Source organism: Hermetia illucens, chromosome 5 (assembly GCF_905115235.1).
Source record: "Hermetia illucens chromosome 5, iHerIll2.2.curated.20191125, whole genome shotgun sequence".
Taxonomy (NCBI): Eukaryota; Metazoa; Arthropoda; class Insecta; order Diptera; family Stratiomyidae; genus Hermetia; species Hermetia illucens.
This window is the reverse complement of record NC_051853.1, coordinates 94,722,179-94,745,118: the sequence shown is the minus strand read 5'-3', so window position 1 is coordinate 94,745,118 and position 22,940 is coordinate 94,722,179. Positions and strand designations below refer to the sequence as shown.

The window sequence follows — 22,940 nt, the reverse complement described above, 5'->3', positions numbered from 1 at the left end:
CCATGACAATTCTTCGGTAAAGCTGATAACGTGGGTTATAAGTATATTGGGTGTGTTTCGCCCTTGTTAAATTCCATTCTGCCAAGTTCGAGTTCCCCACGATAGAGCGGCTGCGGAATTCAAGCGCGGTTTGTAATATTATTCGCCGACCTCTAGTGAATTTGAAAAATTAATAAAAGAGTACTAACTAAGGAAGAAATCTTAGAAAGAAATTGCAAAAATAATAAATGAATGTCACTCTACTGTGCAACAAGTTATGGAAAAGTACAAAAGTTCGAGGAAATTGGCGTGTTCGATGGTTATGAAAAGGGACTAATTGTTCGAACGAGAAAATGTTCTTTAATACTCTGGGAGCACTAGCTCCCAGGAAATGCTCAATTTCAAAGAGCCGTGGAAAGGGGTAAACTTCGCAAAAATTAAGAAAAATTTGCCTCTAACTTTTAGAAAACATTCATTTTCTCCGGCTGAAATCTAACATATTTAAGTCAGATGACCGTGGAGCCGTGGACCGTGTGAAAAAAATTAACAGCAAGCTGCAACCCAAAAAACATACAGAAGTCTGTTAAGCACGGTGGTGGGGATGTTACCTTTTGGGAGTTGGAAGGGTCCTCCAACTTCCAACAAGATAATGACCCCAACCTTACTGCGACAGAATATCTGGCGTCGTGAATGCTTACCAAACCAAAGGCCTCTTTATTGTATTATGAATTATTATTAACTTTTTTGCATGCTTACTTTTCTGACATTAAATTTATATCTTAGCTGATTTTCCTTCGATATTTTTCTTTTAACATTAAAGCTTTCTTCCCTAATTAACAAAAATTTTGGTTTTGTGATGAACAATTGTTTTACTAACATTTTTTCAATTACAATTTACACTTTACACTTCTAAGATGCATACTTACTTTTGTAACTGGATATTATGGTCTTGGTATGGTAATATGGATGCCTAAAGGCTGCACGTCTTCGTTCGTGGTCCCTGGATGCACTCAGCAGCTAAGATGTTCTGACTATTTAAAATGATTTTAAAAGCTCAATATGGCGTTAGTATTGCCATTTCAAAGGGTTTCCGTGATGCCATTAAAAAAGCCGAACGATTTGATGACCGGTTGATGAAGCTCACCATTATATACTCACCATTGTACTGATCGCACTATTCACTTCTTCACCGCGTACGCACCACAGACAGGTCGACCTGATGTTGAGAAAAATGCCTTCTCCACCTGCCTGCTAATAACTATATCATCATTGTCGGCGACCTTAATGGTCATGTGGGTGAAAAGGCTTGGTTTGAAACGCGCAAAAAGGGTGGCGTGTGTATAATCGATGCGAACACCCATGACCTTGTACCTATGAGTATATAGTTCATCAAACAATTGTCTCATCTTCCCACATTTTATAGTAGAACGCAAATCGACTATATTCTCATAAAGCGGTTCCGTATGAGACCATCGGATGCTGATTGTCACCTTGCGAATTAAGCCACCGATAAAACAGCGTAAGAAACGCGCGGGCCCGCCGCGCATTAAATAGTGACGATTTCGTGAGAAGAAAGAAGAAATGGCCTCAATTATGTGATTACCAACCATTACGAATGTGGAAGAATCGTGCAACTAAGTGAAAGACACGATCCAGAAAGCGGCCTCTGCAACCCTCGGAGTCACCAAGTCAGGTAAGCGGTACATCAACCGAGACGATGTTCAAATGAGGGTCCGTGAAAAGAAACGGCTCTACCACAAGTTTCTCGACAATAAAACGCACGTCAACTGGCAAATTTATAAGAACGAAGAAACCGATCGCTGTTACCCGAGCGGTTCATTACAAAGATCTTTATGATAAACTGGACACTCGGGATGGCGAAGGGGATCTGTATCAACTTGCCAAAAACCGACATGAACGCACAGGATATCGAATACTCCTGTTGCGTTAATGGCAAGAATGGTACTTTGCTTACGGACAGACGAGCCGCGACGGATAGATCGCCAAAATATTTTGAGCAGATTTCAACTGAAGAATTTGCTCATCCTTCACTTCCACAATTATTGCCGATATTTGGACCAGTTCCACCTGTAAGCGTAATTGAAGTTGAGGAAGCAATAAAACGAATGAAATAGGGAAAAGCAACAGGACCTGACAACATCGCATCTGAGTCCTGGAATGCGAGGAGCTGGGACCCAACACTGTGGCTCAGTGAATTCTTTAATCAGGTTATTCAGGAAGGAAGAACATTTGAACATTTGACTGCCAAGAAAGTACCTCAGTTCCAATATGGAAAAAGAAAGGTAGTCCCGCAGAATGTTCAAATTACCATCCGATCCGGTAACTTCCCATACCATAAAGATTTTCGTATGCATTCTTGACAACCGTATTCGCGAAATCGTTGATATAACCATGAATCAAGCCGAATTTGTCAACAACTGCGAAACTATTGACGCCATACACGCTGCGCACTTACTCATAGAAAACACCCTAAGAAGCATCATCCTATTTACATTGTATTTCTGGATCTAGAGAAAGCGTTTGACCATGTGCCACACGAACTCATCCGGTAGGCTCTACGACAACATTAAGTGCCAGGAGAACTCATGCACTGGGTTCAATTACTGTGGGGGGTATATAAAAACCGTTTCGTGTCTCCATTGGTGTTCATCAAGGAAGCGCCCTCTTACTACTCCTCTTTGTTCCAGTTAAGAACACTGCCACACGGGGCATCCAACGTCCAGCGCCCTATACACTGCTTTATGCAGATGATGGTTCCCTAGCGTCCAGAAGCCAAATTGATATTGAACAACCTGTCCAAAAATGGAACAATTGCCTCATACAACACGGTCACAGATTGAATCTAATAAAACTGAACTTTTAAAAAACGATCCCCATGAAACAGGCACAATCACTGTGACTGTAAGCTGCTCAGAACTAAGCGATTTAAATATCTCAGGTCAACGCTATCAGCCAATGGAGAACTGCGTTATGAAATTGCTTCACGCATTAACGTAACTTGGATGAAGTGACGTTCCACAACTGGTGTTCTTTGTGATCGACGTATCAAATCTAAAACTTACCACAATGTCGCCCGTCCTGTCGCTCTCTATAGTTCTGAGTATTGGCCGACTATAAAAGACAGTGATCGAACGGCGTCTTGCAGTAATGGAGACGAAGATGATGCGTTGGATTAGTGGCGTAACACGTTTTGATCACATCCGAAATGAGGATTTCCGCGACCAATATAGAATTGCACCGATCGAGAGAAGCGTCTTCGATGTTATGGTCACGCAATTCGTGCAAACGAGAATTCACTTGCCAAGATTGGTCTGAACATCCAAGCCGACGATAAGCGACTGAAAAACAACTGAAACAACGGGGACTGATCCGCTGAATTGGGATTTGAAAGCCTCGTGATTGCATCCAGATCAGGCTTTTATAGAACCAAATGGCGAAACCGATCGCGATGAGCTGACCCCGCTTATAAACGGGACAAAGCCTAAAGAAAAAGAAGAATAATTCTAAGTTGCCTGCGGAATAAACCACTGTTGAAACTTGAGATGCGCATGAATGCGCACGGTGTTGACTTCACAAGAAAAGAGAAGAAATGATTTCAGTCATTCAACTGCCGATCATTACGAGCGTCAGCGTTTAGCTGTGAAAAACAAAGAGCTGGAAACCACCACTCTAGGTTAGTAAGTTCTTCAATCACGTAATTGAGTAGGATAGAATACCATGTGATTGTCAAGGAAGCAAGAACAGTATTGAGAAAGATAAACAATTCTGAAGAATGTTCAAATTATCGTCCGATTCGGTTGTTATCTCACACCATGAAGATTTTTCAGAACATTCTTGACAACCACATTACGAATCATTCAAATTACCGTTAACTATACCTATAAGACGCGTTCCTCAAGACCTGTGGAACTACTGGTGCAATACACACGCACGGTTACTCATGAAGAAATACCGTGAGAAGCATCGCCCTCTCTATGTTGCATTCCCGTACACAGAGAAATCGTTTAATCGTCTGCCATACAAACTCATCTGGTATGTTAGGTGAAGACAGCTTGATGGTTTCTTGCCAGGGCAGAGACAAATCGTCAGGTGCTACCTTACCTGCTACCTTACCTGGGAGCAGCGTGACCGTAGCGTCTCGCAGATATTATATATATAATTCGCAGAACACGACATGACTGCGAATTATATTGAGCGTAAATCCGCCCATACTTTGGGCCAAAGCTTAGCTAGGGCTGAATATATTTTTTTAAGGATTACGGGGTCCTAAGTCCGCATCGACTTGATGTTATTTGGTCGGGTGCGATATGAAGTGGACTTAGGACCCGGCACTCCTTAAAAAATATGTTCAACTCTGGCCAAGCTTTCTCCCCATTTGGTCCGATCCGACATCAAGTGGATGCGGACGCCGAAATCCTTAAAAAATATCATCTGGTATGTTCACTGGCAATGTCAGAAGAACTAACGTATTAAATTAAACTGCTTGACCTCCATCCGAAGAGTAAAGTTCAAAACAGATATATTAAAATTGTTTCGCGTCTGTAACGTTGTTCATCGCCACTCCTCGTTCTCCTTGCCATGGACACGGTCAATATCCACATTCAACCTTCAGCAACCTATATATTAAGCTGTGCACATAATAATTGCCTAGTGTCTCATAACAAAGCTGGTCTCCAGCAGTCAGAATACTAGAAGCTTGACGCTTCGCTTTCTAAAATATATTAATATGCTATTATTAACTTCATTTGAGCAGATATTGTATTTTGAAATCTGGATTTTGTATAGATTCATACCTGTGATTTTTTTCAGATTTTTCTCATAACGAGACCTGTTTCACTTTTTGGGGCACACATTTTGAGTCCTTACTACTCTCTGTGTTTCATCCAATATCAAAGATAAAATCATTTTCGAAAAATATCAATTGAGCCCTTTTATTTGATACCAAAGATGCCCATATGTATTCTTGATCGACCTCAGAGAAATAGGCACTATCACTAAAGTAAGCGATTAAAGTATCTCAAATCATTATAGGCAGCAGACGGTGATCTGCCCTATGAAACTGATGCGTCACACGTGGCGTCCTTATGCTTTCAGGTGTTGGCCGACTACCAAAGCCAATGAATCGCAGTTGTGGAGACAAAAAGGTTGAGTTGGATCAGTAGCGTAACACCTTATGATCACTTCCGAAATGAAGACATCCGCGTTTGATATGGTACTGCATCAAGAAGACGACGAGCAAATCGTGTTTCTAGCCGGCACGAAATGTGATTGCGTATGTGTAGGATAAGTACGGGGTGCTAAAACTGACGCGTGGCCCATGTGGTTCATGTATTAGAGGGCCAGTCACGACCAAAATGTGGCGCAGAGAGTGACTGAAGAACGTCAAACTTGTGCGATGCTTTTCTTCTACCAAACAGGTTCAAGCAATGCTCCGAGAGACTGATCTCCTGTATGTAGTTTTGTTGGGCTACACCCATCATCGAAGTGAATATCCGCGCATATTATGCATGAAGACACACTTTTTGCAAGTTCAGGGGAATCGACACAGAAATTAATTATTGAAATATTGGAACTGATTTAGAAATTGGAATTCAGGAAGAATAAAGAGGAATTTCTATAATAATTACAACACAACATCTGAGAGAATAAATTGGGGAGTGAGGCAATAAATGAAATTGAATGCTCAAAGAACAATTAATCTATTGACAAATGATTTCATTTCAAAAAGTTATACAATTTTAAATTGGACACCAAAGTTGTGTCGTTGCGAGTACACTAAAATAAGAAATGTATTATATATGATCTAGTATGCAAGAATCCGTATGAAGACACGGCATGTGGCATTAATAAGTTGATTTGGAATGTGTATAAGACACTCCGGAACAACGATAAAAAACATACAAAGTCAGCAATTATTTTTTAAGGAATTTAGCCAGTTTCTAATGAGTTGCGGCGAACAGTGTGTGACACGCGTTTTCGATAGGAAGGTCGGAATTAAATTCGTTTTCACTTTGATTAACGTATTAGTTTTAAATAAAATAGGTTGTACGCGAAAGGAGCGGGTCAACCTGGATCCACTCCAGGATGAATTGAATAAAATTCGCCATCAATTAAATAGAATTCGAAATCTTCTAGATCTTATCGGTAAAATTAGTGAGTGTCTTTCTCCGTCCGTTAATTTCTTAACTTCTTCGCTTTGAGCCCATTGCCCTTGAACTTGTGAATAAAAAAGTCGAATTTGAAATGAAACTTTCGAATAGGAATACAGTTCTTGTAAGTCGCTCCTTTGCTGGCTCTAAGCGTATAAAGGAAATTAGAAGAAAGTTCAGCAAACCTACTAAGATACCTACGCACATTTAAATACAGGTATATGTACATCGTAGGCTACCTCCCCACAAAATTGATTAAGAATACAAAAGCCAAATTCATTATGAGCCGAATTCTAGAAGGTCTTGAGTGCTACGTGATCACAATTTTGATATAAAACTTTTCCAGCGACTATTCTTACACCTAATGGCCACTTACGGACATATATGCACATATCAAGTACACTAATTTTCTATTCTTTTCCACCTCAATTGAAAGTTTCAAATCCTATGGCCCCAATAAGACCAGATCAAAATCTACAGGAACTTATGAATAACTTTTAGGTGACTGCTTTCCTCCCCGCTCCCGATCTCGGGTAGTTGATAAATAAATATCAAATCAAATCAGATGTACGCTGAGGATTGGAAATATATTCCTGTACCAGACCTGGTATATGTTCATATGCAAAGTGTGCCACCGTGGAAAGGTAGCATGTATTTACCCTCGCACCTATCATTCCATTCCTTTGTCAATCTTACTATCAGATCAGAATTTTTCGTTTATGCAGTATCTGGCTGCTTCTCGAGGAGTTTGGACGTGTTCTGAATTGAATTTGGGTTCTCCAAAATATATCTTTACAAGGAGAAAGTACTGCAGAGTTCTTACATCGTATCGTTCAATTTTTGTGTTCTTAGTGCAATGGATTTGCCTGTGGACGATCAACTGCGGCTTTTGCAAAACTTCGGATGGATTGAAGTTTGGGATGCAATCTTTTACGATTGGTGGAGCATCAGGACCAGTTTTTCGATCCTGCTGGGCTTCGTATTGGCGCTGTTCCTCTATTGGGTTCATTATGTCCCAGTCAATTGGACGAAGGTGAGTCTAATCAATAATGTTCCAATGTTATCTATAACGAAGATATTTATACAAATCGAACAACCATAATATATCTATTGCTATAGTAAAGAAATACTTTAAATTTCTGGCCATCAGCTTGAAGAGGAAAAATGATCTACGAAAAGAACTTTTATTCGTCTTCGCCTTCCATAAAAAAATAACTCAGTAACATGTTGTTAAGTCTCATGAATAAATCATTGAATTCCCTCTGGTTCATGAATTCTATTTGCGTGGAATAGTAATCTTCGTCAACTTTCCATTCTTGAAGCACACGGATTCTCGGAATCCCTTAGAATATATAAAAATTTCAAGATAGCTTTTACTGATTTCATATACCTGTCTAATAAAAAAAAGAAAAAAATTAGCACTGTTATGTTTTTATCTATTCTTTTCTTTCTTCTCATCAACCGATCAAGTCAATTCAACATTTTCTGATAAATTTTATTCGGGGGTCTTAAAACGTATGTACTTAATTGCTTAAAGCTAAGACTATGTAATTCCATAAAGAATTTCTTCCACCGTACAGCCTTGGATTGCACAGAACTCAATATGGAATTATCAATAAACAAAATGTTTTCTTTCACGCAATGCTCAAGGTTATAAAGAGGCCCGTGTTCAAAATGATGCGCCCCTTCCTCCAACCACCAGATCAATATGATTTTGTCTTTACTGTGGGTCCCTTAAGAAAACTTTGGTTCCTTCAGAATCACTCCCGCTCCCCCCGAAAGGCATGCAGCATATGTTTTTCAAATGAGATCTTTGCTGTACCACATCTTTCAAAAGTTATTTTAATAGACTTATCACTTACACAACATTAAGTAAATGGAAAATAAATCTAAACCATAGTCCCATTAAAAACGAATAGACCACAAATAATAGTAAAAAAAGACTATTAATGCTCCACAAAATAGATAAACTGGCCATGTAAATGCATTTATAAGTCATCATCATCAACGGCGCAACAACCGGTATCCGGTCTACGCCTGCCTTAATAAGGAACTCGGATTTTGTGAAGAAAGTCCACCAATTCGATATCCTTAAAAGCTGTCTGGCATCCTGACCTACGCCATCCTTCCATCTCAGGCAGGGTCTGCCTCGTCTTCTGTTTGTATCATATATATTGCCCTTATAGACTTTCCGGGCTGGATCATCCTCATCCATACGAATTAAGTGACCCGCCCACCGTAACCTATTGAGCCGGATTTCATCCACAACCGGACGGTCAGGATATCGCTCATAGATTCCGTCATTATGTAGGCTACGGAATCGTCCATCCTCATGTAGGGGGCCAAAAATTCTTCGGGGGATTCTTCTCTCAGGATAATAATCTCGGGCGAACGCAATGCAAAACCAAAGGATGAAAGGTTAGTATCACAGCGATTAAGCAGCAGCGGTTCAAATCTAGGGAGATTAACCCCTAATAAATTGCAAATTAAATTGAAGGACTTCAATGAATCATGACGTCTTTCCTAAATCACGTCGACTATGCTGATGACATCTATCTGCTTTCTTAAAAAGATACGGATCTTAGTCAAATAGCTCTTTATTTGGACTGAAGGTAAACACCAACAAAACCAAGGTCCTCGGTCTGACTGGCAATTGGACTTTTTCTATCTGCATTAATGGGCAGAACATCAAAGGTGTCGATCAATTTTTCTATTTTGGTAGCGGTATTTCTACCGACTGTGGAACAGAATTAAATGTCGTTCAACGCATTAACCGTACTAGATCCGCCATTTTGTTTAAAATTTGGAAATGCGCCACCATCAAGTAGTTGGAAGCTAGTTTACTCTGTGCTCTCTGTGGGAGCAGCACATAGAAAGTGACCACCACTGTTACTCAAAGGTTCCAAACCATCGTACTAAGAGTACAACGCTGTGTCAGCGGTGTACTCTTAGAAAATCACGAACGATGAACTGAGTCGATTGTTAGGTTGGTCACACTATAAGAAAGGGTGACGACTGCATTGCTGACTATGCCATGCAATAGAACTCACTTTCCCATAGTGGACGACGAGAGGGTCGCCCTAAAATCTCATGGCGCGTGGGAATTTTGTACATGATGATATTGTGCACCATATACTTCACTCAGTTATTTCTCTTCCATGGTCAGGAACCCCTTCCCAATCGCACAGAAAGGTTCCAGTCATTAGAACGGCGTTTCTGCTCCCTTCCCAGCTAGTCCATAGTCTCCAGACCCTATTGTACATACCAAACATATTTTACTTATCAAAGCATTCATTCACCAATCTAGAGTTCAGTCTGGTTGGATCTGAGTTCTTTGATAACCGCCTGGCCGTTAGTTGGGATCGCAATATTCATATAATTCCTTTGGAGATCAAATATACTAGCATGCTTATCCGTACTTCTTCATTAGGCCCACGACCTCTGCGTCCGCTCCCTCTGCTATGAATTACCCATTAGTATTCCAGGTAATTAAATGCTGTTTTAAGCAGTAGGTGACTGCTATGGTATCCTCACATTTGCTCTTCAGATTAATACTATATAATAAGTATAACTCTAGACCTGTATTCCTGCCTTAATAAGGAACTCCAGACATCCCGGTTTTGCGCCAACGTCCACCAATTCGATATCCCTAAAAGCTGTCTGGCGTCCTGACCTATGCCATTGCTCCATCTCAGGCGGGGTCTGCCTCGTCTTCTTTTTCTAACATAGATATTGCCCTTATAGACTTTCCGGGCTGGATCATCCTCATCCATACGGATTAAGTAACCCGCCTACCGTAACCTATTGAGCCGGATTTTATCCACAACTTGACGGTCATGGTATCGCTAATAGATTTCGCCGTTATGTAGGTTACGGAATCGTCCATCCTCATGTAGGGGGTCAAAAATTCTTCGGCGGATTCTTCTCTCGAACGCGGCTAAGAGTTCGCAATTCTTCTTGCTAAGAACCCAAGTCTCCGAGGAATACATGAGGTCTGCCAAGATCATTGTCGTGTACAGTAAGAGGTTTGACCCTATGGTTTCGACCGGAACAGTTTTTGTAAGCTGAAATAGGCTCTGTTGGCAGCCAACAACCGTGCGCGGATTTCATCATCGTAGCTATTATCGGTTGTGATTTTCGACCCTAGATAGGAGAAGTTATCAACGGTCTCAAAGTTGTACTCTCCTATCTTTATTCTTCCCGTTTGACCAGGTCGGTTTGATGTTGTTGGTTGGTTGGTTTTCAGTGCTGACGTTGCTCGATCTGGATGAAGGCAGTTTGTACGTCTCGGCCCATTCTTCCCATGATGTCAATATCGTAAGTATAGGCCAGTAGTTGGGTGGACTTAAAGAGGATCGTACCTCTTGCATTTATCTCAGAATCGCGGATCACTTTCTCGAGGGCCAGGTTAAAGAGGACGCATGATAGGACATCCTCTTGTCGTAGACCATTGTTGATGTCAAATGCTCTTGAGAATGATCCTGCTGCTTTTATCTGGCCTCACACATTGGTCAGGGTCAACCTAGTCAGTCGGGATACCGAATTCTCTCAGTTTGTGTTCATGACAGCAAAATTGTACCTGTTGATAACTGTGCTTGTTTGTTTTCTAAGATTTTGTTCATCTAGAAGGCCAAAGTGTTCCTCATTTCGTTGCAAATTTTGTATTGCATTGTTGAAAGCAATCACACACCCAGAGCTATTTATTTGATATCTATTACTGCGTTAATTAATAAAAGGAAAGAAAATATGTTTTGAGAAGAAGTTGTTCCATGTACTCCTCATTCTCGATAAATATCCATCATCGCGTTCCTACACGTCGTCAGTGCCTTTTTGTACCTAGGTAAATTTGTGACCTAGTTTCGCTTATTTGAGAGCTTTCTTACCTCTATCCTCATCCAGTGTTCAACCAAAGTAGGTTTTTTGATAGGACGACGATCTTAACTGGGCAACTTGCCTCATAACTCTCAAAGATGACTATGTTGAATCATTGTTTCCTGTTTTTGTTCATTCCTAATATCATAATCCAAGTTATAATAAGCCATGTTATAGCTAAGCTACCACAAAATCTGTTCTCTTGGAATTATTTAGTTTAGATTAGTTAAATTTAGTGGGTGGAGCCGCAGTTTCAAGCACTTAGGCGTTTGTTAGGTCCATTGTACTATCCTCGAACATATTCAATATATTCCCGCCTGTGAGGTTCGCAGGCGGTTCACGGACCGGAAAACATTCTCCAGAGACGGAGAGTGCGTAAGTTCTTCGTTGAAGAAAACCTTACCTTCGGCTGAGATCTGAGGACGCTAGGCAGCTGCATATGAAAAGGCCCACCTCTCCTTCCCACATTGACTCCATTTAGCTAAAATCACCACCCCAATTTTTTCCATATGGTGGTTAAGGAACAGTATCCCGTTAAAATCTTTACAAGAGTTTTATGTCCCACTTCTTAAGGGATAACAAAAATACTGCTCTAGCGGAGCCGGATTCTTTCACAAGGGTTTTCGCCTGACAGCAAAAGTTCACATTTTGCCACTCGGACGCGTGAATCCTTCCAAATTCACTCTTCATATTAGAGTTGAAGTTGAATAATGGAACGCCAAAAGTTGACTATGGCCCCATCATTGTAGAACCAGGCTTTTGCTGAGCTAGTCTGTCAGCTTCCTAATTACCAGCGATGTTTGAGTGTCCTGGCATCCACATCAAGATTGTTTCATTTAGTTGATCAAGTTTCAGCAGCAACTGGTAGTAACTCCACACCAACTGGCTTGACATATTGTTGCTGTTTAGGACTGATAATGCTGCCCGACTGTCGGAACAGATTCGAATAGTGTCGCAAATGTACTTCTGCTGCCAATGAAATGGCATATATCTCCGCGTGGAATATGGTCGTCATTATTCCGAGGGGTCGGACCAGTTCCATAATCGGATTTCACGAGAAAACTCCTGCCCCCGATTCGCCTTCGATGGCTGACCCGTCGGTGAAAGTTATTAGCTCAGTAATCCCAAAAGACTCGTGGCCATTTTATCAGCCATTTTTCTTCGCCACTAGACGATACATGCCTATATCAAAATGAACTTTATTATATCCGTTGTGCTGATGAAGTCCCTAGGTCTTACCTATCGCAATCCTACAGCATCCTACCTGCGATCTGGAGGATTTCTAATATTGTTCTCGGATACTATGCTTTCACGTTAGCTTGGAATCGAGATGTACTCGTAAATTCTGAACTGTTTATACCAGCTGGACTTCCGCCCCCGATAAGGTGGGTAGTGTATAGCTACTCCCAATGTGAATGACATGCAGAGTTGCATTCAAGCTATTCCATCTATTTACTATTCCGTCTATTTCAGAGTTGGTTACAGAGTAAATCTGATTATTCAATGATTCGACATAGAAATTTTTTCTCCCAACTAGCCCACTATCATGTCTAGAAACTCCGTGATCTCAACTACTTTACAAATTCCCCCGCCGTTTTCAAATTGGACTTAGACAGTCACACGGACAGAAGCTCCGAAAGGAATATATGTATGCGAATCTGTAGTTAACACGTTCACTGCGGGTTCGAAGCAAATTAACTTTTTCATCCACCTAACCAATTTTTTTGCGAATAAGCCTTCTTTAGAGTTGAAATGACATTGTTTTACATTTATTAATTATGTTCGAATGGATTAAAATAATTAATGAACGTCACTCTGTCGTCCGCCGCTCCGGAGAACAGTATTATGCGGGCAAACCCGCAACACTTGATTTTTTTTTAAGTATCTAATTCCACAACGTGCAGTTACTGAACCAAGTTATTATTTAGAAATGTAAAGGAAAACCTGGACAACCCTTTTAGGAAGCCGACAAAAGGAGTTCAAAGAAAGAACGTGGTTAATTGATCCTTCTCGGAGCCTAGAGAGGACAGAACTAAACCTTTTAGAGGGCCTGCAAGGCAGGGGCCTTGGGTAAAGTAAATATGACCGCCGGAGTGGAGAACAAAAGACGGCTGACGTCACCGTGTCGTTTGCCGCAGTGAACGTGTTAAGCGGCATTCTAATGCATACGTCTATGTGGTTAGTTTTCCTCTAAATTGGTTCAGTTTTGGGAAGGTAGGCTTACACCAGGTGTGCCCCAAGTATATCATCTCCGGCCCATGAGTTCTGCTCCCTTCCAACCTGATAATTTAGACACTATAGTCTTGAGCTATTCCGCCGCGTCCTCAGTGGTGCAATCTACGAATATCCAACCTGGTCAAAAGCGTGTTTCTTGGCTTCTAAATTACACGAGGTTTCCCTCTCCATAGGGTTGGGTTTTTAGTTTGTTAAAAGAATTCCCTCTTGTGGACTAATCTCTGTTGCTCCCTTCTTGTTCGCTTCTTCTATTGTCTATCTTCAGTCTTTTTGAGAGTCTCTTCTGGTCTTAGGCCATCGCAGCGCAGAAATAATTTCTTTTCACCTTTCGATCATGGATCTTTGTTGGTTGCAGTGTCCACGGCAGTCTAATTTTGAACTTGATTCCACTGCATGACATTCTAACTCCTCTCGTCTCTCTCTTTGCTCAATATTATAATTATTGTTCTTCATTTGAATGGTACGAACATGGGGTTCAAAAGGTCATAGCTTCCAGCAAGACGGCAAAGTCAGGTTTATTCACCAAGCCGACCTGACATCAGTAATTAATTTATAATCCGGCCACTGGGTCGATTAATACTTCGGTGAGAATGATCCACCCCAGAAAGTCTATAAGAAAAATGGCTATTGTAGAAAAGGAAGGCATGGCATTCCCTACCTCAGGCCAAGACGCCACAAGGGGTATCGAGTTGGTAAAACACGGTGCAAACCGGGATGCTTAAAGACACCGATTGTTGTACCGTATCGCGTTGTTGATGACCACCTGTAACGTTTATTCAGTTCAACGTACTTAGTTCCTGAAGTTACTTTTTTATTTTAACATACGTATATATATTTTTATCCAATTTAAGTATACACTAATAATTCATGTATCTTGTAGGATCTCACAGAAGTTGGCTATGAATTTTTAACTAAAAATCGTCGCAAAGAGAGTAAAATTCAAGCAATCAATAGAGCGAGGAAGCTGAGAAAAACTACAAATGATCACATGCCACCCCCATTTCCAAATGGGTGGTTTGCTATTGCAGAATCATACGATGTAAAGCGAAATGAAGTTATCGATGTATCCTGCCTCGGACAACATTTTGCTGTATTTCGTACAGAATCAGGCGACGCTCATGTACTAGATGCATATTGCCCACATTTGGGGGCAAACATAGCTGTAGGAGGAACGGTAAGAGGAGATTGCATTGAATGTCCTTTTCATCAGTGGGCATTCCGCGGGTCAGATGGGCAGTGTGTGAATGCAGCTTACAGTTCTTCAGATACAGGTAAATAGTAGTAACCCATTTCAAAGCCAGTATAAAACATGCCCACATTTTGTCTGATATTTTCTTGTTGCACATAAGCCTACATTTTATTTATTTCACTACTGAGTCACTTTCGGAAATGTGAACTGTGAAGGTTTGCATGCGAACAAAATGCTTGTAAAAAGACACTAGCAAAATTGGTTGCAGATGTGGCTTTAACAATAGGGTTTGGAAAAATGAAAGTTATATACATATATATATGTATGCTCCTAGTTATATATTCTTCTTCTTCTTCAGCCTTTGCCCAGCTAAGAAGCGGCTTGTCTTGATCGGTTTCGCCATTTTGTCCGGAAAAGGCCTGATCTGGATGGAGTCGCGAAGCTCTCAAATCACCAACTAGCGGATCAAGGCATTGTTGTCTCGAGCGGGCTTTTGGTCGTTTCTCATTAACTTCGATGTTCAGATCAATCTTGGCAAGTGAGTTCCCGCAATCGCGAATTAAATGTCCATACCCTCGAAGACGCTTCTCTCGCATTTTTTCCATGATCTATACAACCCCATATCGATCGCAGCTGAGCTCATTTGGGATGTGATCATGGCGTGTTACGCCACTGATCCAATGTAATATTTTCGTCCCCATTACCGCGCGGCGCCCATCATTGTCTTTTATAGGACAGCACTCAAAGCCATAAAGGGCGACAAAACATTGCGGTAAATTTTGAATTTGATACTTACGTTAGTTATTGTGACGCTATTTCATCGTGGGTGCGCTGATGCTTGAAAGGATTTAATAGCGCTGATAACATTGATCCGAGATATTTAAATTGCTCAGTTTTGGACAGATAACTGCCACTGCCAGTGATAGTGCCTGTTTCATTGTTATTAGTCGTCAGAATTATATTTTATTCAGATTCAGTCCGAGACCGTGTCGCATGAGGGGATCATGGTTTGTACAAAGCTTTGTACTGATGAAGGGAGTAAGTTACTCCCGAAATATATATACATAATAAAATAAAATTGTAGTTTGGAGTAAGCTACTGGTCTATCAATTTTAGACTTAAATACAAATAGAAGACAATATCTAACCTCATAGCGTGTAAATCACAGCCACGCGTCAACGCTATCGATTTGCCGAGAAGCTTCCTTTAGTCAAAGAAATATCAAGAACGTCAACGATAACAAGCAAAAAAAGTATCATCGGCAGAATCGATCCGTGCTGAACTCTACATTTAACTTACTCTGCGGTTTTACCTCGATGTATAATAGTACGTAACATTTTGAACATTGTTCCTCTGGTAATAGTTGCTAGTTTCTGAGGAATGCTCCTTCTACGTAGAAAATTCTATATACACACCCCGTTCACGCAGTCGAAAGCCTCTTAAAATAGAGGCAAAGCAGTTGGTGCGATGATTTAAAATCTGAACCGCGATGCACAATGCTCCCAAGTGTGCTAACGTGGCTAGTAAAGGAGAATTCAGAGTGGAAGCCGATCTGCTCTCTGCTTTGCTTCAATATATTATATTTCTAAATACATTCCAGGATGATTTTTGCTAGTCTTTTTGCGACAGCAAGAAACGTGAGTAATGGATCTCAGTAGATCCCCTAGCAAAAAAAATAAACAAAGCTCTTAATTTTAGATGCGCGTTTTATTTTAGCCAAACTTCCACTATCAACTTTGATCTCCAATTAAGCTTAGCATGTGTAAATATTATACTATATAACAAAGTGTACAAAGTGCAAACGCAATGGATTTTACTTGTGACACAAGAATTAGTGTAGTCTTCTTGGCGTTAGCATCATATTGCAATGAATGTTCTAATTTACGTTGGCGACCCGATTGAGGGCACATTTAGTGTACATACATACCCCTCCAATTACCACATTCAAAACGAGAATCTCAACGGTTATCCCCTTCCGCCACTGATTGGGTAAGATCTCAGATTCCCAGGAGTAACGGATTAGTGGAAGTAACAACTCTGCAAAGACTACAGAAGTTACAAGGAACAATTTCGAAGAGGGAAGGGCGGCGGCTTTACTTTGTTTGAGCGCGTTGATAGCACAGATAATTTCGCTTATGTTTTGAAATGTCACAGGAGTTAGAACTTCACCGGATGTTATGCGATTCAAAGTCATCATGGAGTGCCCTTTCTAAAATTTCAGTTCCTGGATGAACCAGCGAAAGAGACGACCACCTGCAAGTTTTTTTCAAGATGCTTTATATGGTAGTGGAATCTTCGCTATTTGCAGCAGCTTCTCCTTCCTCCACCAACCGAATGATGGAATTCTCTTTGTCACGGCGTTTGCCGCCATCCTTATTATACTTCTTGACGATAACGAAGATCCAGATCCGCTTCCAGGCCTCAACGGTGTTCTCAGGTCCTTGGGTTCACCTATTTGCCTCTACGTTTCCGCACTCTGCCAGGACTTCTGAGGTATTCTTACAACGTGAGTGACAGCTTCATATTCACTAGATATGAAGACATCATTGATGATGATCCAATGCTCTTCAATATTTGCGAACGAGTTGTTCAGAATGTATGTCGTTCGCGCCGCAAGAAAGTTCCCCCTGGTTGGTTTACAATTTCTTTTAAAATTTCACCTGAAGATAATTCAGGATTCTTGTACGACATACAAACAAGAAGCGTACGTTACGACGAAGTGGGATGAGGGGAAGAAAGTCTAAAAATTCATATCGAAACTGGTTAAAGATGAAAAGTACAGGGTCGTGCCTTACACAGAGGCGACATTTTTTAAGACGAAAAGAGTAAAGAATTGGGAAAATTACCACCAATCGACGAAAAATCACTGAATTTATGTAAATATAAATTTTAGAGGTGCGAGTTTGTCAATAACATACATTCCCCAATATGGATTGGGGAAGTGTCTGCCATACGCACATTAGCTTTAATTTCAAGATTTGATAACACTGATTTGTTGTAGAAAATTGTTTTGTCAAATTATTATTACTTTCTACCATATCATTTTTTAAGGTTTTGTGTGAAACCAAACCTTATTAGAATCGATTCGATGTGTGTCACACCCGATTTACTCGGAAACGGCTAAACCAATTGTCACGAAATTTGGTGAGAACATGTAGTCTGTGAATCCCTTTACATGCAATGGGTGGCATCATTTTCTGCTGCGTCTAAGGGGGGTGTAATTTTTTTTCACAGAGTTAGCCATGTGAGGCAAATTAAAAGGCTCAATTAGTACTTTTCGAAACTGGTCCCACATTTGATACCGGTTGAAACGTAGAGGAGCGAGGGCCCAGAATATGACCCCCAAAAAGTGTAACAGGTCTCGTTCTCAGAACCTATCCGGCCGAAAAATCTGAAAAAAAAAAATCGCAAAGGTCCATCCATACGAAATCTAGACCTCAAAATACATCCCATTCCGATATCTACTTAAATAAAGTTAATAACAGCATATTACCATATTTTAGAAATTTACCTGGAAACCCCACTTAAGTTCATCCTAGAAGTACAAAAATTGGTAGATTTATAGATAATAATAGAATGAATAATTTCATAAAAATGCAACCATTATTAACAAAGTTATGGAAGGGCAAAGTTGCGTGAGTTTATCGCTTCTCAGACATGTATGACGTAAGTGAAGTACTGGAACACTATGAGAGCGGTAAACATACCAGTGAAAAGTCAAAAGCTGCTATGTTATCTTTTGAGGATTTAAAAGCATGGATGACATCTATCTAACGATTTTAAAGAAGAGTATAGAGCACCTAGACCGACTTCTAGGAAATATTTTTCTAACGAGTCCTGCTTTGGGCCACGCGTTTTCCTCTTGGCAGATGACTAGGTCTCCATACCAACGTTTGAAAAGGGACCCAAGAACCAAAAGAACTTCAGATCAGTCATTAGATTAACATCGCCCGCGCTAAAATTTCTGGATAGAAGGGCTGGACATCACATTCGCAAAAAATTGCCAGCGAACCTGTTGAGTGCAAAACCAACATGGAAAATCTTGTGAGGCTTCTCTCCAATCCTTTGTTTCCAAGATAGAGACACAATTCTGAAAGGCAAGTATGGGTTAGGCAAATTCGTGTATATTGAGGGGACAATTTCATTTAGATTAATGGAGAAACAGCAATCGTGAGGGGCACAGAACATTATAAGATATATTAGGAGAACTGAATCCGAACCTTCATACATGACTACCTTGCGGTGTTCCAGAAGACACGAAAATCCTCCTGGATAGATGTCGTTGAAACTTCACGAATTCAGTTCGATTCAGAAGATTGGATTGAAACCAACTGAGTAAGGAACCGAATATACTGAAGTTACGTAATTTGCTCAATAGAACATGATGATCGACCTGGTCGAAAGTCTTGCTAAAGTCTGTATAGATAGCGTCCTTTTTCCATTTAGGCGGTAGGATAAAAGCTGGACAGAAAATAATTTGAAAGTTGTCAGAAAATATCACATATTTCCTGTAGGCGGGAAGAATATATGTCCTCTCTAAACAAGGAAGTAGGGAAACTGGTTGTCTTTCGTTTTATATTGATGAAGTCAAAAAATTTCTTAGGATTTTTGATGATTTTTTCATCCATAGGACTCATATGCTTCGTGGAATTTTACGGTGAATTCCTTGAAAAATATATCGTACTTCCCCTTAAGGTCCTCGCTAATGTTGTAACGGTTTTTCATAGCTTTGTGGAACTTATTCCTTTTGTTCCTTAGATGTCTTAAGTTACTATCAAGCCAGGGTTCCGCCAGTCTATTCCGTCTCTAACTTTGGCACATAATAGTTGATGACGTGAAAGATAGAACGATGCTACGAAGCCATCTAGATCCGAAGCTAAAAGGGAACTAATCCAATCCATGATGTTGAAAAAATGTCTAATGCTCTCATAGTGAGCATTTAAAAAGTCACATTTCATTATTGTACGAATATGAGGAGAGGATCCGTGGAGGTGAGATCAACTGTAAGGGTGGAGTGATGGGGAAAATTAGAGAAAATGTTCTTGGCATCAATAGTTGGTCTAACTACCGCTTCTTCGTAAATATTGGTAAAGATTGAATCTAGCCATTTACCGTTTTGATTTTGATATTGAAACGGTATGTATTTTGAAGCCTAAAATTCATATAAATGCATTACTGTTGTTTTTCAGATTTTTCCGTTTGATAGGTTCTGAGAATGAGACTTGTTTCACTCTTTGGAGCACCCATTTTGAGTCCTCACACCAATATGTTTCACCTAATATCAGAAATAGGACCAGTTCCAGAGATCTTTCATTTGTTACCCAACATGACTATATTCTGTGGCAACAAATTTACACCACCCTTTCACATATATGAAAAGCTCCCTTCAAACTCAACACAAAATGGTGCCGCTCGCTGCATGTAAAGGAACACACAGACTACCTATTCTCACTAAATTTCATGATAATCGGTTCAGCAGTTTCCGAGTAACTCGGGTGTGATAGACAAACAGACAGATAAACATTGAATCGATTTTGATAAGGTTTCGTTTCACACAAAACCTTGAAAACAAAAAAGAAGATGGTGTGAAGCGTTTTAAAATGCCTTCCACATTTTCTCATTGAAATCTACTTAACCCAGACGCTCGGGTTTACAAATACTTAAAACCATGCAGTTAGATCTACCCATCTATTCATTTACTTAAAATTCAAAACTATCTTGTTCTAGCATTTAAAAACACGAAACTGAAAAAATGGATATCAAATGAAATCAACGGAGCTATATTTATATGGCATCATGCTGAAGGCGAAGATCCATGGCATATACCACTCGTTAAAGAAATCGAAACTGAAGAATGGATTTACCAAGGTCGAAATGAATTCCTAATCAACTGCCACATACAAGAAATACCTGAAAATGGTGCGGATAATGCCCACTTAATTGCTGTTCACGGACCAAACGTTTTGACGGGAAGTGATTTAAGATTTACCAGAGCATCGTGGGCTACATTTCTCAATCATTGGTGGGACGCAAGGTGACTTTCTAAGCATAACTTTGGAATGTTTTTCTAATTTCAATTATTTTAATTTACAGCTGGCGATCAAGCACGAATCCAAACGAGAAGCATATTGCGACCGCTATTTTAGAACATTCAACAAGGTTATTCAATAAATTGGAATTACATCATTTAGACGTTCAAGCAAATCAGGTAAGCTTCGGACTAAAGATAGGAATTACTTCTAATATAGCATAAAGCAGCATAAAAATAGGAAAACGAGCAGTGGGAAACAGCAGAGAAGTCATTGCCAGACTCAACGAAGCCGGAGGAATACAAAGTGATGAAATATTAGTATCCTTCGACGTAAAAGAGCTGTTCCCAAGCACACCGATGAAAGAAGCTCTATGCTTGTTCGAGGAATGAATCACGACACACGAAAACTCATCCCAATGGAGGAAAAAGGCTAAATTGTATAAGAAACTGGCCTTCACATACATGAGTGGAATAAATTTTATAAAACAACCTCCGGGGCAGCAATGGGCAACTGCCCTCACCGTTGCTATGCGAGGTATTTATGAAGAGTCTGGACGATGAACTCGAGGACGCTGGGGCACTCCCGAGATTCTGGATCAGATACGTAGATGACGTATTAGCAATTATCAAAAGGGAAGAAGCAGGAACAATCCTCGGGAAACTCAACCGGGCACATAGGAACATCGATTTCATCATGGCGATCGAAAAGAAGGGGAGATACCGCTCCTAGACTTAAAAATTATCCGGGAGAGAGGGGATTTTGAATTCAACATCTACAGGAAACCAACCCAGACACAACGAACCACCACATACACCTCAAACCACGATTTCCAATATAAGATGGCGGCATACAACTTTATAATTCACAGGATGCTCTAACACACTTCAAGACCCTGATCCCTGATCCGCCAACAATTATTATTATAATTATATGAACAGCTAAAAAAACCTAAATGGTCGAAATTTTTCAAAAGATAAAAACCGAAGAAGGGGACAGTTGGCCCCCGAAATAGATATTTGTTTAAATTAGATACTTTCAGCCAATAAAATCTCTCTAATCTCTAATATTTTCCAAGGCAATCTTTCATAAAGCCTTGTTTCTGTAGAATGTGGCAATCAATGAAAAATTACACATTTTGCGACGAAATCTAAACAAAACTGGATGCATTTATCATAGATTAGTTGAATAACATACATACATGCATTCAAGTAAAACATTTTAAGGAATATTCGTAATTTTCCAGATTGGTCCGGCATATGTACAATTGGTTGTAACGTCCACCTTTGGACTCGTGGCTATTCTGCAAACCGTAACACCAGTCGAACCGCTAGTGCAAAAAGTAATTCATCGGTTCTATTCTCCAAGAAAATGCGGATTTTTTACGAAATTTATGATTTGGGCCGAGAGTGTCATGGTAAGATTGCCTCCCATTCAAATTTGACAATCTGCCCCCTATTTGCAGTCACATTCTCAAATTTTCTACTTTTAGTTTGAACGTGATATGATGGTGTGGAATCACAAAGTTTATCTACATTCACCTTGTCTACTTAAGGAAGATAGAAATATAAAACTATACCGTGCGTGGTACAGCCAATTTTACTCGGAAAACAGTAAAACATTTGCCGAAGCTAAAGACAGTATGGAATGGTAGTAATTCTGTCAGATGTTACTCAAGACGAGGCTTGCCATTCTCATAAATTTTGTTTTCTACCATGACTTCCATTTAAGTAGAACACTAAAAAATCTAGTTTAAAACTTAGTTTTAATAAAATTTACCTATAGCGAAACGCCAAGTAGAAAATTATATTTGTAGTATGAATATAATAGAACACATTGTTTGGAATAGAACACACTAAGTTATAACACTTCCGTAAACGTATACGTTCTAGCATCCTCATTGCTTCTTTAATATTTCTATATAGCATTTACCAACCAAAAGATTTGCTGGCCAAAATTTCCACGTCCCAGCCTTCTATGAAAACAATGGGTTATTTTTCACGAATTTATTTCCTAAGTAACCTCCGAAAGATTGTTTCAAGTTAGACAAATTATGAACTACCTTACCTGTAATGAGGCGCTCTAATTTCATCATATTCATTGTCGTATATACTTTTACCTTACTTACCCAAATGCAAAGACCCAGATGAATTTCAGTATGGATGCCAGTATATCAATCAACAGTTCATATTTATCAAACGACTTAACTGTGATTTTCTCATTTTATATTAATGTTATTATAATCATCTAACTCTTTTTGAAATATTTCAGAAATTTGTTGTCTTAAAAAAGTCAGTAAATTCCGCGTAAGAATAAACAAATATCGCGCACTTCATAAGCAGTAGCCAATATTTTTTTTACTATTACTTTTGCCAGATTATTAATAGTTAGTTAGATTGTAGATTAAAACCAATGAAACGAAGCATTTCAGCTGATTAAATTCATTTTATTGAATAAAATACTTTG

At 39.8% G+C, this 22,940-nt stretch overlaps 1 protein-coding gene across 2 annotated transcripts in view; it reads left to right on the top strand.

Annotated features, from left to right (window-relative positions):
- LOC119656808 (cholesterol 7-desaturase nvd) overlaps positions 1-22,906 on the top strand; it is a 44,311-nt gene extending 21,405 nt beyond the window's left edge. For both annotated transcript variants that reach the window (XM_038063427.1, XM_038063426.1), the window contains exons 2-7: positions 7,002-7,182; positions 14,137-14,527; positions 20,173-20,479; positions 20,539-20,653; positions 21,721-21,891; positions 21,967-22,906. In XM_038063427.1, the coding sequence (XP_037919355.1) occupies positions 7,002-7,182; positions 14,137-14,527; positions 20,173-20,479; positions 20,539-20,653; positions 21,721-21,891; positions 21,967-22,128 (1,327 nt within the window). In that variant the 3' untranslated portion in view covers positions 22,129-22,906. The remainder of the gene's footprint in view (positions 1-7,001; positions 7,183-14,136; positions 14,528-20,172; positions 20,480-20,538; positions 20,654-21,720; positions 21,892-21,966) is intronic.
- The last annotated feature ends 34 nt before the right edge of the window (positions 22,907-22,940 follow it).